At 47.7% G+C, this 13,021-nt stretch overlaps 1 protein-coding gene across 1 annotated transcript; it reads left to right on the forward strand.

The window, feature by feature from the left end:
- Window positions 1-1,791: 1,791 nt before the first annotated feature.
- LOC102409600 (elongation factor 1-alpha, oocyte form) lies at window positions 1,792-4,955 on the forward strand. Its single transcript, XM_006053940.4, is given in 8 exon segments — window positions 1,792-2,227; window positions 2,230-2,273; window positions 2,465-2,644; window positions 3,150-3,446; window positions 3,573-3,723; window positions 3,993-4,249; window positions 4,391-4,625; window positions 4,749-4,955. Coding segments are annotated over 8 exon segments (1,383 nt in total). The 5' UTR covers window positions 1,792-2,130; the 3' UTR covers window positions 4,871-4,955.
- The last annotated feature ends 8,066 nt before the right edge of the window (window positions 4,956-13,021 follow it).

Raw genomic sequence — 13,021 nt, forward strand, 5'->3', positions numbered from 1 at the left:
TATTCTGCCTGACAAGCCCCTCTGCCTGATGCCCACGCCTGTGATCTTGCTGAAACATTTCTATGAAGCAGTCCTCCTCTCCCCACATGCTTGGGAAGCCCCCCAAAGACCTTCACTCACAGCCCTCACAACTCACTCGTTACTTTGAAATGGCTTCTTTGTCTCCCTTCCAGTGTGAGCCCCTCAGAGACGAGGGCTGCACCACTCCCACAGCAGTCACAGCTCCCAGGGCTCCACTAGATGTTGCGGAATGAGTGGCTCTGCCGCTTCTCTTCTGAAAGGTGACCGGACGAGGGAAATACACTAACCGTGGGGACCAAGACACTGCAGAACCTTGGGACAATCCTTTGACCATCTTGGGCTTCCCTTGTGGCTCAGATGGTAAAGAATCTGCCTGCAACGCAGGAGACATGGGTTTAATCCATGGGTCAGGAAGATCTCCTGGAGAAGGGAATGGCCACCACTCCAGTATTCTTGCCCAGAGAATTCTATGGACAGAGGATCCTGGTGGGTTGCAGTTCATGGAGTCACAGAGTTGGACATGACTGAGTGACTAACCCTTTCAGTTTCACTTTAACCATCTTAGACCTTGATTCTTCTATAAAATCAGGAGAGAAAAGAGACAGATGTTTTCTGAGGATCCATCTTCTCTGACATTCCAGCTTTTTGATTCCTTAGGCACAAAGGTGAAAATGGTGATTTAAGAACAAGAAGTGGGAAATTTTCCTAGTCGTCTAGTGGCTAAGACTCCACACTCCCAATGCAAGTTCTGGGTTCGATCTCTGGTAGGGGAACTAAATCCCACATGACACACCTAAAGATCCTGCATGCCACAGCTAAGACCTGGCACAGCCAAATAGATAAAGAGAATAAATATTTAAAAAAAAAAAAAAAAAGAACAAGAAACAGGCAATGCTCAAGGAGGTGGGCCTCAGTGGGATGGGGAAACTCGAAGTCTAGAGTATTGGCCTCTTGGGCCCAGGCTAGGGCTGTGGAGAGCAACTGGAGGCCGTCAGCCTTGGCTGAGTGACTGAGCACTGCCAAGAGCCTTCCTGGGGAGGGAGAAGGACATATTCAGCCTCAGAGAAAACCCCAAGTAGCCACAGTCCAGCCTCGAAGCAAGTGCCTCCCCACGCCCCAGCAGTCCTGGACTGCTGACTGGAAGGAGCCCCAGAAGGACCACTGACTCTCAGGGAGCCTGAGAGCTCTTCCCAACAAAGTCTCGTCATGACTGCTTCCTAATTCCGAGTCCTCAGCCCCTGGTGGTATTGAGCACTATACTTCCCAGTGCACTGCATGAATGAATGAAAGTCCACAGCTATTAAAGCACCTTAGTCTTGGGAAGTTACATGCAAAGTCTGATGCCATGCAGAATTCATTATTATCTTCTTATTTTTTTCTTATTTCCCAAATCTTCCCTTCCCCAACTCTACCCACACATTCACCTATCCATGCTTTCTTCATCTGAATATCCAATCAGTCAGAGAAAAAGTCTGCAAAATTGGGTTTGGGGGTAGGGAGTGGCATTCCCTACCCAGCTCTGGTGTCAGATTTGGGTGGAACCAGAGGCAGGCCCAGGGCTGGGCTTATAAAAGCAGCAGGTAAGACAGCCATTCGCTATTGTCACGGCTGCTGCAGCTCCTGCTGGATCGCCTTTGTTCCCTCTTCTCTGAAGGTAGGTGCTGGCAAGGGGCAGAGGACCACCTTCAGGCTATGGGATGGCAGGGTTTCTTGTACATGGAATGGGCTCGGGGTGGGGGGTGTTGGGTGGGGAATTGGAACGATGGGAGATATGTGGGGGAATGGCTGAGCCCCCACGTGTTCTAGGGAAGGCCCACATAGGACAAAGGAGGGAGGGGCCAGGGCCGCTTGGAATTCTCAGCTATAGCCCTGGGACTGTGACCCTTGCCAGGGTGCAAGCCTGGCAAGTCCTTTACTTTTCAGCTGGTGCCACCGTGTCCCAGGCTCTGAGCTAGGCCATGACGTGGGGAGGGGGTGCTAGGGCAGAGTAGGAGGAGAGGAGGCGTAGTGAGAGGCAGCCCATCTGCCGGGACATCCGGGCCTCACCCTCTCCCCACCCTCCCCTCCCGTGCTGCAGTGGAGCAGTGACTGAAGGAAGCAACCACTGCAATGGGCAAAGAGAAGACACACATCAATATCGTGGTCATCGGCCACGTGGACTCTGGCAAGTCCTCCACCACTGGGCACCTCATCTACAAGTGTGGGGGACTGACAAGAGGACCACTGAGAAGTTTGAGAAGGAGGCAGCTGAGGTGAGGCACCCACCCGCGGGGTTGGCTCTAGGAGTGGCGGGGGCTGGGAATGGCAGTCCGCTCCTGGCTGGGTCTGGTGGCACAGCGTGGAAGCAGGATGCGCTGTGAAGTCTTGGAGCAGTGGCTGAATCCCCTGGGAGAGATCCGGCTGCTCGCCATCAACGCACTCCTCACTCCTCATCCCTCCCCAGATGGGTAAGGGCTCCTTCAAATACGCCTGGGTGCTGGACAAACTGAAGGCAGAGAGAGGGCGTGGCATCACCATCGACATCTCCCTGTGGAAGTTTGAGACCAGCAAGTACTACATCACCATCATTGATGCCCCAGGCCACAGGGACTTCATCAAGAACACGATCACTGACACCTCCCAGGTAAAGCAGCCCTTGTTCCCAGTCCCCTCCCTTTCGAACCAGGGCGGACTGTAGGGGAGGTGTCTGGCAGAGGGAGGGGAGGAAACTCAGGCTTTGTTTCCTGGGGAGGAAGTGCATCATAAGTCTTAGAAGGTTTTCCTCATCCACTCAGACCTTCAGTTCTGACCAATCAGAAGATAGACTCTAATGCGGTCCAGACACCATCCTCCTTTCAGGCTGGGGCAGGGACTACATTTTCTGACACCCAGACAAGTAAATTACCTTGTGGGGCTCCTGACAAAAGAACCAAAAGCTCATGTATGGGACTGAGTAACAGTTTAAGTGGGAGGCAGGACCTCTGCGCACAGCAGCATCCGGGGAATGAAGGCATTTGTCAGTTTCTGGGGAGTGTCCAGCTTGCAAGGGGCCAGGCATTGCCCGCCAGAAGCTCTAGCCAGCCTCCCAGCACATCCGGCGCCCCCTCCCCTAACCAATCTCTTGCCCGCACGATGTCTGCCTCCCGCAGGCCGACAGCGCTCTGCTCACTGTGGCTGGCGGTGTGGGCGAGTTTGAGGCAGGCATCTTTGAGAACCGGCAGACTCACGAGCACGCGCTGCTCGCCTACACCTTGGGTGTGAAGCAGCTGATAGTAGCAGTCAACAAAATGGACTCGACGGAGCCTGCCTACAGCGCCGCGCGCTTCCAGGAGATCACCAAGGAAGTGAGCGCCTACATCAGGAAGATCGGCTACAATCCGGCGACCGTGGCCTTTGTGCCCATCTTGGGCTGGCACGCAAACAACATGCTGGAGCCCAGCACCAACGTGAGTGCAGGCGGGGTCCATGGGCGGCCGGGTCGGGGGGCAGAACGGGTCTTGGTTCTGGGGTGGGCATGCTGGGAGCCAGGCCCCTGCCTCGCCTCCCCCTTCACTGCATTCCTGTCCCTGCAGATGCCCTGGTTCAAGGGCTAGAAGGTTGAGCGGAAGGAGGGAAACGCCACCGGGGTGACCCTGCTGGAAGCTCTGGATTCCATCCTCCCCCCACCTCCCCCAGTAAACAAGCCCCTGAGGCTACCGCCACAAGACGTGTACAAGATAGGAGGTGAGGAGCCAGGGATGGGCAGACTGAGGGGAGATGCCACTGGAGGACGAGGTCCACTGTCTGACTTGCTGGGCTTCAGATCCTGACTTGTGAGCAGTGCCAAAGCCCCAGAGTTTCCAGTTTATCTGATATGCAGAGGAAACAGCCAGTCATTGAGTTTGGCACTTCCTACCAGCTCTGTAGGTGACCTTGGCCCTTGATCCCCAGGAAGCCAGCTCTTACCGGGTGGGGCTGGAGTGGTTCTAACCGCCTGCCCTTCTCCTACGCAGGCATCGGCACGGTGCCTGTGGGCCGAGTGGAGACCGGCTTCCTGAAGGCCGGCATGGTGGTCACCTTTGCCCCCAGTGGCCTCACCACTGAGGTCAAGTCTGTGGAGATGCACCACGAGGCCCTGCGGGAGGCCCTGCCCAGGGACAACGTGGGCTTCAACGTAAAGAACGTGTCTGTGAAGGACATCCGTCGTGGCAACGTGGCTGGAGACAGCAAGAATGACCCCCCGATGGAGACCAGCAGCTTTGTGGCCCAGGTGAGCCGCTCAGGAGGCCAGAGCCCTTGGTGCATGTGCCTCTGAGAAATCAGTCCTGGTTTTGGTGGAAGCCCCAGTCAGCTCGAGGCTTGGCCCTGGCTCACAGGTCCCAACAGTGATCCTCCTCCTCTCCCTCTCTAGGTGATCGTCCTGAATCATTCAGGACAGATCCAAGCTGGCTATTCTCCGGTGCTGAACTGTCACACAGCCCACATCTCCTGCAGGTTTGCTGAACTGAGGGAAAAGATTGACCACCGCTCAGGCAAGAAGCTGGAAGACAACCCCAAGGCCCTGAAGTCGGGCGATGTGGCCACTGTGCAGATGGTCCCTGGCAAGGCCATGTGTGTGGAGACCTTCTCCAAGTACCTGCCTCTAGGTGAGCTGGGGCGGATAGCTGCCAAGTCCTGGGAGGAAAAGCACTTCTGACTGAGGCCATGGAGCCATGCCTTCCATGTCTCTTTTCAGGAATCTCACTCTTTTCCTTCCTTCTGTCCTCCAGGCCATTTTGCTGTGCGGGACATGAGGCAAACTGTGGCTGTTGGCGTCATCAAGGCTGTGGAGAAGAAGGCAGTGGCTGCGGCCAAGGTCACCAAGTCAGTGGTGAAGGCCAGCAAGAAATGAAGTGCGTCCTCCCACACCATTTCTCAGCAGCCTCCACTGTATGAGATACTTCTATGACTGAATAAAGTTAGTAGTAAAACTTCTAGCAATTTTGGTTTCCTTCAAGAAGGAAAGCATGAGGTCAGTGAGGAGATTCTGGGTAAAGAACCAATTTAAGCACCATAGGCTTGAAACTGTTTTATGCCCTGGGTAGTGAACATACCATTCAGGTCTTAACAGCCTTCTTATGTTTCCCACAAGGAAGAATTGTTTGGCGATGTGATGAAGTAGAGTCACAATGGCATAGGGTGAGATCCCAGGGCTAATAGGTGAGTCCAACACTACCATGTCCAAAGGCTTAGTTTTGCCAAGAGAATGCACTGGTCATAGCAAACACTGTCTTCCAACAATACAAGACTCTATACACGGACATCACCAGATGGTCAAGGCTGAAATCAGATTGATTATATTATTTGCAGCCAAAGATGCAGAAGCTCTATACAGTCAGTAAAAACAAGACCAGGAGCTGACTGTGGCTCAGATCATGAACTCCTTACTGCCAAGTTCAGATTTAATTGAAAAAAGTAGGGAAAACCACTAGACCATTCAGGTATGACCTAAATCAAATCACTTGCGGTTATAGTGGAAGTGCGAAATAGATTCAAGGGATTAGATTTGATAGACAGACTATGGATGGAGTTGTGTGACATTGTACAAGAGGCAGTGATCAAGACCATCCCCAAGAAAAAGAAACGCAAAAAGGAAAAATGGGTGTCCGAGGAGGCCTTACAGATAGCTGAGAAAAGAGATGCTAAAGGCTAAGCAGAAACGGAAAGATATACCCATTTGAATGCAGAGTTCCAAAGAATAGAAAGGAGAGATAAGAAAGCCTACCTCAGTAATCAATTCAAAGAAATAGAGGAAAACAATAGAATGGGAAAGACTAGAGATCTCTTCAAGAAAATTAGAGACACTAAGGGAATATTTCATGCAAAGATGGGCACAATAAAGGACAGAAATGGTATGGACCTAACAGAAGCAGAAGAATTTAAGGAGGTGGCAAGAATACACAGTTCATTTCAGTTCAGTTCAGTCTCTCAGTCCTGTCCAACTCTTTGCAACCCCGTGAATTGCAGCATGCCAGGCCTCCCTGTCCATCTCCCAGAGTTCGCTCAAACTTATGTCCATCGAGTCAGTGATGCCATCCAGCCATATCATCCTCTGTCATCCCCTGAGTCAACTCTTCCCATGAGGTGGCCAAAGTATTGGAGTTTCACCTTTAGCATCATTCCTTCCAAAGAACACTCAGGCTGATCTCCTTTAGAATGGACTGGTTGGATCTCCTTGCAGTCCAAGGGACTCTCAAGAGTCTTCTCCAACACCACAGTTAAAAAGCATCAATTCTTCAGTGCTCAGCTTTCTTCACAGTCCAACTCTCACATCCATACAATACCACAGGAAAAACCATAGCCTTGACTAGACAGACCTTTGTTGGCAAAGTAATGTCTCTGCTTTTGAATATGCTATCTAGGTTGGTCATATTTTTCTTCCAAGGAGCAAGCGTCTTTTAATTTCATGGCTGCAGTCACCATCTGAAGTGATTTTGGAGCCCCAGAAGATAAAGTCTGACACTGTTTCCACTGTTTCCCCATCTATTTGCCATGAAGTGATGGGACCAGATGCCATGATCTTCATTTTCTGAATGTTGAGCTTTAATCCAACTTTTTCACTCTCCTTTTTCACTTTCATCAAGAGGCTTTTTAGTTCCTCTTCACTTTCTGCCATAAGGGTGGTGTCATCTGCATATCTGAGGTTATTGATATTTCTCCCAGCAATCTTGATTCCAGCTTGTGCTTCTTCCAGCCCAGTGTTTCTCATGATGTACTCTCCATAGAAGTTAAATAAGCAGGGTGACAATATACAGCCTTGAGGTAGTCCTTTTCCTATTTGTAACCAGTCTGTTGTTCCATGTCCAGTTCTAACTGTTGCATTCTGACCTGCATACAGGTTTCTCAAGAGGCAGGTCAGGTGGTCTGGTATTCCCATCTCTTTCAGAGTTTTCCACAGTTTATTGTGATCCACACAGTCAAAGGCTTTGGCATAGTCAATAAAGCAGAAATAGATGTTTTTCTGGAACTCTCTTGCTTTTTCGATGATCCAGCAGATGTTGGCAATTTGATCTCTGGTCCCTCTGCCTTTTCTAAAACTATCTTGAACATCTGGAAGTTCACGGTTCACGTACTGCTGAAGCCTGGCTTGGAGAACTTTGAGCATTACTTTACTAGCGTGTGAGATGACTGCAATTGTGTGGTAGTTTGAGCATTCCTTGGCATTGCCTTTCTTTGGGATTGGAATGAAAACTGACCTTCTCCAGTCCTGTGGCCACTGCTGAGTTTCCCAAATTTGCTGGCATATTGAGTGCAGCACTTCCACAGCATCATCTTTCAGGATTTGAAATAGCTCAACTGGAATTCCATCACCTCCACTAGCTTTGTTCGTAGTGATGCTTTCTAAGGCCCACTTGACTTCACATTCCAGGATGTCTGGCTCTAGGTCAGTGATCATACCATCGTGATTATCTTGGTCGTGAAGATCTTCTTTGTACAGTACTTCTGTGTATTCTTGCCACTTCTTCTTAATATCTTCTGCTTCCATTAGGTCCATACCATTTCTGTCCTTTATCGAGCCCATCTTTGCATGAAATGTTCCCTTGGTATCTCTAATTTTCTTGAAGAGATAGATCTCTAGTCTTTCCCATTCTGTTGTTTTCCTCTATTTCTTTGCATTGATCGCTGAGGAAGGCTTTCTTATCTCTTCTTGCTAGTCTTTGGAACTCTGCATTCAGATGCTTATATCGTTCTTTTTCTCCTTTGCTTTTTGCTTCTCTTCTTTTCACAGCTATTTGTAAGGCCTCTCCAGACAGCCATTTTGCTTTTTTGCATTTCTTTTCCATGGGGATGGTCTTGATCCCTGTCTCCTGTACAATGTCACTAACCTCAGTCCATAGTTCATCAGGCAGTGTATCTATCAGATCTAGTCCCTTAAATCTATTTCTCACTTCCACTGTATAATCACAGAAGAACTATACAAAAAAGATCTTCATGACCCAGATAACCAAGATGGTGTGATCACTCACCTAGAGCCAGACATCCTGGAATGTGAAGTCAAGTGGGTCTTAGGAAGAATCACTACAAATAAAGCTTGTGGAGGTGATGTAATTCCAGTTGAGCTATTTCAAATACTGAAAGATGATGCTGTGAAAGTGCTGCACTCAATATGTCAACAAATTTGGGAAACTCGGCAATGGCCACAGGACTGGAGAAGGTCAGTTTTCATTCCAATCCCAAAGAATGCTCAAACTACCACACAATTGCACTCATCTCACATGCTAGCAAAGTAATGCTCAAAATTCTCCAAGCCAAGCTTCAACACTTCATGAACCGTGAGTTTCCAGCTTTTCAAGCTGGATTAAAAAAGGCAGAGGAACCAGAGATAAAATTGCCAACATCCATTGGATCATCAAAAAGATGATTCAGAAAAAGAGTTCCAGAAAAATATCTACTTCTGCTTTATTGACTATGCCAAAGTCTTTGACTGTGTGGGTCACATCAAACTGTGGAAAGTTCTTAAAGAGATGGGAATACCAGACCACCTGGTCTGCCTCCTGAGAAATCTGTATACAGATCAAGAAGCAACAGAACTGGACATGGAACAACAGACTGGTTCCAAATAGGAAAAGGAGTACATCAAGGCTGTATATTGTCACCCTGCTTATTTAACTTATATGCAGAGTACATTGTGTGAAATGCCAGGCTGGATGAAGGTTGGATGAAGCACAAGCTGGAATCAAGATTGCCAGGAGAAGTATCAATAACCTCAGATATGCAAATGACACCATCCTCAGAAAACTAAGATTATGGCATCTGTTCTCATCACTTCATGGCAAATAAATGGGGAAACAATGGAAACAGTGACAGACTCTATTTTCTTGGGCTCCAAAATCACTGCAGATGGTGACTGCAGCCATGAAATTAAAAGATGTTTGCTCCTTGGGAAAAAAGCTAGGACTAACCTAGACAGCATATTAAAAAGCAGAGACATTACTTTGCCAAAAAAAGGTCCATCTAGTCAAGGCTATAGTTTTTCCAGTAGTCAGGTATGGATGTGAGAGTTGGAGTATAAAGAAAGCTGAGCACTGAAGAATTGATGCTTTTGAACTGTGGTGTTGGAGAAGACTCTTGAGAGTTTCTTGGACTGTAAGTAGATCCAACCAGTCCATCCTAAAGGAGATCAGTCCTGGGTGTTCATTGGAAGGACTGATGTTGAAGCTGAAACTCCAATACTTTGGTCACCTGATGTGAAGAGCTGACTCATCTGAAAAGACCCTGATGCTGAGAAAGGTTGAAGGCAGGAGGAGAAGGGGATGACAGAGGATGAGATGGCTGGATGGCATCAGCGACTCAATGCACATGAGTTTAAGTAGGCTCCGAGAGTTGGTGATGGACAGGGAGGCCTGGCGTGCTGCAGTCCATGGGTCTCAAAGAGTCGGACACGACTGAGGAGCTGAACAGAACTGAACTGAACCATGTCCTCGGAATACTGGTGCTAGGTGCTTTAGCATTCAGAGCCCTGAAACAGGAAATGCCAAATTCTTTTAGGCAGAAGGGGTACTATAAATGGATGTTTGAGCTTGATCTATTCAATTAAGTTAGGTTACTATGTCTAGACAGTGAGGAATGAACGGAGCTTTGTAGCCTTTGTTCCCTAATTTTTGTTTTCCATTTTTTTGGACGCAGCAGTATATCTCATGGAAATTTTATAAGCTATATCACATATATCATGTACTGGGAGTCAAGTCTTCCAGTTCTCCTGTGGCATATTCATTTATCCATCAATTTGGCAGATAATTTGTGCCAGATGGTGGTCTGATCCCTTAGACTTTACCTAAAGTGTAGAGACATGTAATTATCAGGTGATAAGTGCATAAAAGTGAGTGAGCAGTAAGAGGGTAGAGGTGGAAAGTAGACCATGAAAATTGTAAAGCAGTAAAAATTTCCAGTCATCCCAGCACGATGGCAACTTGGACCAGGTGGATAGTCATGATGGAGATAAGTGGTGAGAAATTCTGAATATATTTAGAAACTGATAAATATTTAAAGATTGCATGTGAGATATGAAAGGGAGTTGAAGGTGACATCTAGTTTCTTGGCCTGTGGAGTTAGAAAGATTGGATTTCTATCATGAGAGGTGGGAGTGGATTGCTAACTAAAAGAGATGCTAATCTGGAGCGGAGAGAGGTCCAGGCGGAGATAATCAGGGAAGTAATTAAAACATGGAAAGTGGATCCCTTTCCCAGAAGCATCTGCTTGGAGCTGCTAAGACATACACATACACCTTCCCTTCCTGGAAGTAAATTAATCAGTTGCATAACCATTGCAATCAATTCTCTACTGGAAAAGTCATTACTCTTCAAACACTGAGAGTACCATTAAAATGAATCAAAGCCTAAAAGGACTGTGGGAGCTTTTTCAGAAGTCAGGTTGGGAATCAGCAGGAAGTGATATTCCTAATCACTATGGAAATTTGATGTTCAAGATTTAGACCAGGTTGGCAGAGACCTTTTTTTTTCCCCACTGATCAATAACATGACCTGTTCCTGCCTGTCAAGTTGGCTTCCTTTCATGTACAAATCCCCAGGGAAACCCCATACCTAGCACAGACCTAGAAATAAGAGGATGACCCGTCAGAGCTGTCACCGTGCCAGGTATCAAGGAGCTCACCTTCCAGTGCTGGGAAGCTTGTCAAACTTCAGCTGGTGTCAGCATGAAGCGGCCTAAAGGAACCTGGACCAACCTTGGAGCATCTCAAGACTGTAAATGTCAAAGACCACCCAAACTGAGACCTGTGCAGGGGCTGTGGTTGGTGTGGAATGCAAATTGCTCGCCTGTTGGATTCCTCATGCCTCCTGGGGCGTGTGCAGAACGGCTAGTCCTTTTTGCCCTCAGAACACTTTATTTAAAATTCTCTAAATCGTAACCACAGCTTTGCTTAGAATGATTGGGGAATTAAACTTCCACCTAAGTTCATCCTTAATATGTACTTAATAAACATTTGTTGACTTGTGAATGAATGTCAACCTGCTTTTATTGAGAGAAGTGAATGCTTGAATGCTAATTTATTGCTTTTGAAAGTTTTTTTGGTGTTGCTGCTGCTGCTAAGTTGCTTCTGTCATGTCCAACTCTGTGCGACCCCATAGACGGCAGCCCACTAGGCTGCCCCGTCCCTGGGATTCTCCAGGCAAGAACACTGGAGTGGGTTGCCATTTCCTTCTCCAATGCATGAAAGTAAAAAATGAAAGTCAAGTCGCTCAGTCATGTGACTGACTCTTTGTGGCCCCATGGACTGCAGCCTACCAGGCTCCTCCGTCCATGGGATTTTCCAGGCAAGAGTACTGGAGTGGGGTGCCATTGCCTTCTCCGTTTTTTGGTGTAGACTAGTTTTAAAGTCTTTATTGGATTTGCTATGACATTGTTTCTGTTTTATGTGTTTGGTTTTTTGGCAGCAAAACACATGTGATCATAGTTCCCCAACCAGGAATAAAAGTCAGACCCCCTACACTGGAAGGCAAATTGTTCATCACTGGACCATCAGGGAAGTCCTGCTAATTTACTCTTAATTTTTAAGAACAATCATGGTTTTGATTCATGTTTTGTAGCTATGCCTTTTTAATTTGAAAAAAAAAAAAAAGTATCATGGTTAATGCTCTAAGTACCATATTCTCTACTCAGTAATTCCACAGTGGGTGGGAGCAAACTTTGCTCATAAGCAACAGGACCTCATCTCATTAGAAACTCCAAGAGTCTTTCTATATAGCATTGCAAAGAGCCACCAGAATTGGCCAAAGTTTGGCACCAAACTATGGCTATAGCAGTTCAGACTAGTAGTGAGAGCTCTGACATTTAACCTAAGAAGTAGTTTCTGCTGGCCCAGTCCCCCTCCTTTAGCCCTTAGCATAATGTTGTAAGTGGACCTAAGGCACTTTGGAGTAGAGTATGTGAGTCGCTCAGTCATGTCCAACTCTTTGCACTCCCATGGACTATAGCCTGCCAAGCTCCTCTGTCCATGAAATTCTCCAGGTAAGACATTCCCTTCTCAAGGGGATCTTCCAGGCCCAGGGATTGAGCACAGGTCTCCTGCCTTGTAGGTGAATTTTTTACCATCTGAGCCACCAGGGAAGCCCAAGGCACCTTGGTTGGTCATAGTGATTAGGTTCTTGACTGGAAGGTATTAGAGGCCTCCACTTGTTACATATCACTACCAGTTGATATAATGAACCATTCTCAGACAGTTCCTTCACATATACCTCTATTAGCAGGCATAAAATGATCACATGTCTGTTGTAGAGTTTGATGAAGTCTCTGAGCTTCTATAGCCCTTTCAGTCTCTGCTGCATGTAAGTGACAGCATTCTGGCAGTAGATTTCAGCTGGCATTTTCGTGGGGGGCAGAACCCCCCAAAATGACTCAAGATAAGATGGAGTCCTCAGGCGCTGACTGCCACCTCGGAGGCTGCTGGGTTCAACTGTCCATCCAGGGAGATGACTATGCAGTAGTGTCAGTCAAGCCGTGCGTCATCTCTGCTCGCTTCACCTGTGAGACACACTTTACTATTACGCATTAAAGCAAGCAGCATGCCCTCTCGTGCTGACTGGAGAGCAATAGCGTTGAGACTCATAACGCTGTGCTCTCCACTCCCCGCCTCCCCCACCCCCGCCGAATCCATCAGAAGGGCTTCTGATTACTCTTTCCAATGCTATCTTAACCAAAAGCTCTATGTTAACTAAGAAGAAACTGCTTCTTAGTTTCTGCTGGTTAAAATACTTCTTATCTCTAGAGTGTGTTGTCTCGAGGTACTTCAACTGACCCTACAGACTGCATCTCACATTAGAGCACTCCCCCTGGAGCCCACTCTTCCCTGTGAGATCATGTTGCCCCATCCCAGCCTTCTCGCCCACTTCTCAGGAAACCTGACTTGCTTTCCTGGCAGCTGCCTTCCTTCCGGAAGTGGCACTAGTAGTAAAGAATCCACCTGTCGGTGCTGGAGACACACATCCGGGTTTGATTCCTGAGTCAGGAAGATCCCTCAGAGAAGGAAAGGGCAACTCACTCAAGT

This window comes from Bubalus bubalis, chromosome 5 (assembly GCF_019923935.1).
Source record: "Bubalus bubalis isolate 160015118507 breed Murrah chromosome 5, NDDB_SH_1, whole genome shotgun sequence".
NCBI lineage: Eukaryota > Metazoa > Chordata > Mammalia > Artiodactyla > Bovidae > Bubalus > Bubalus bubalis.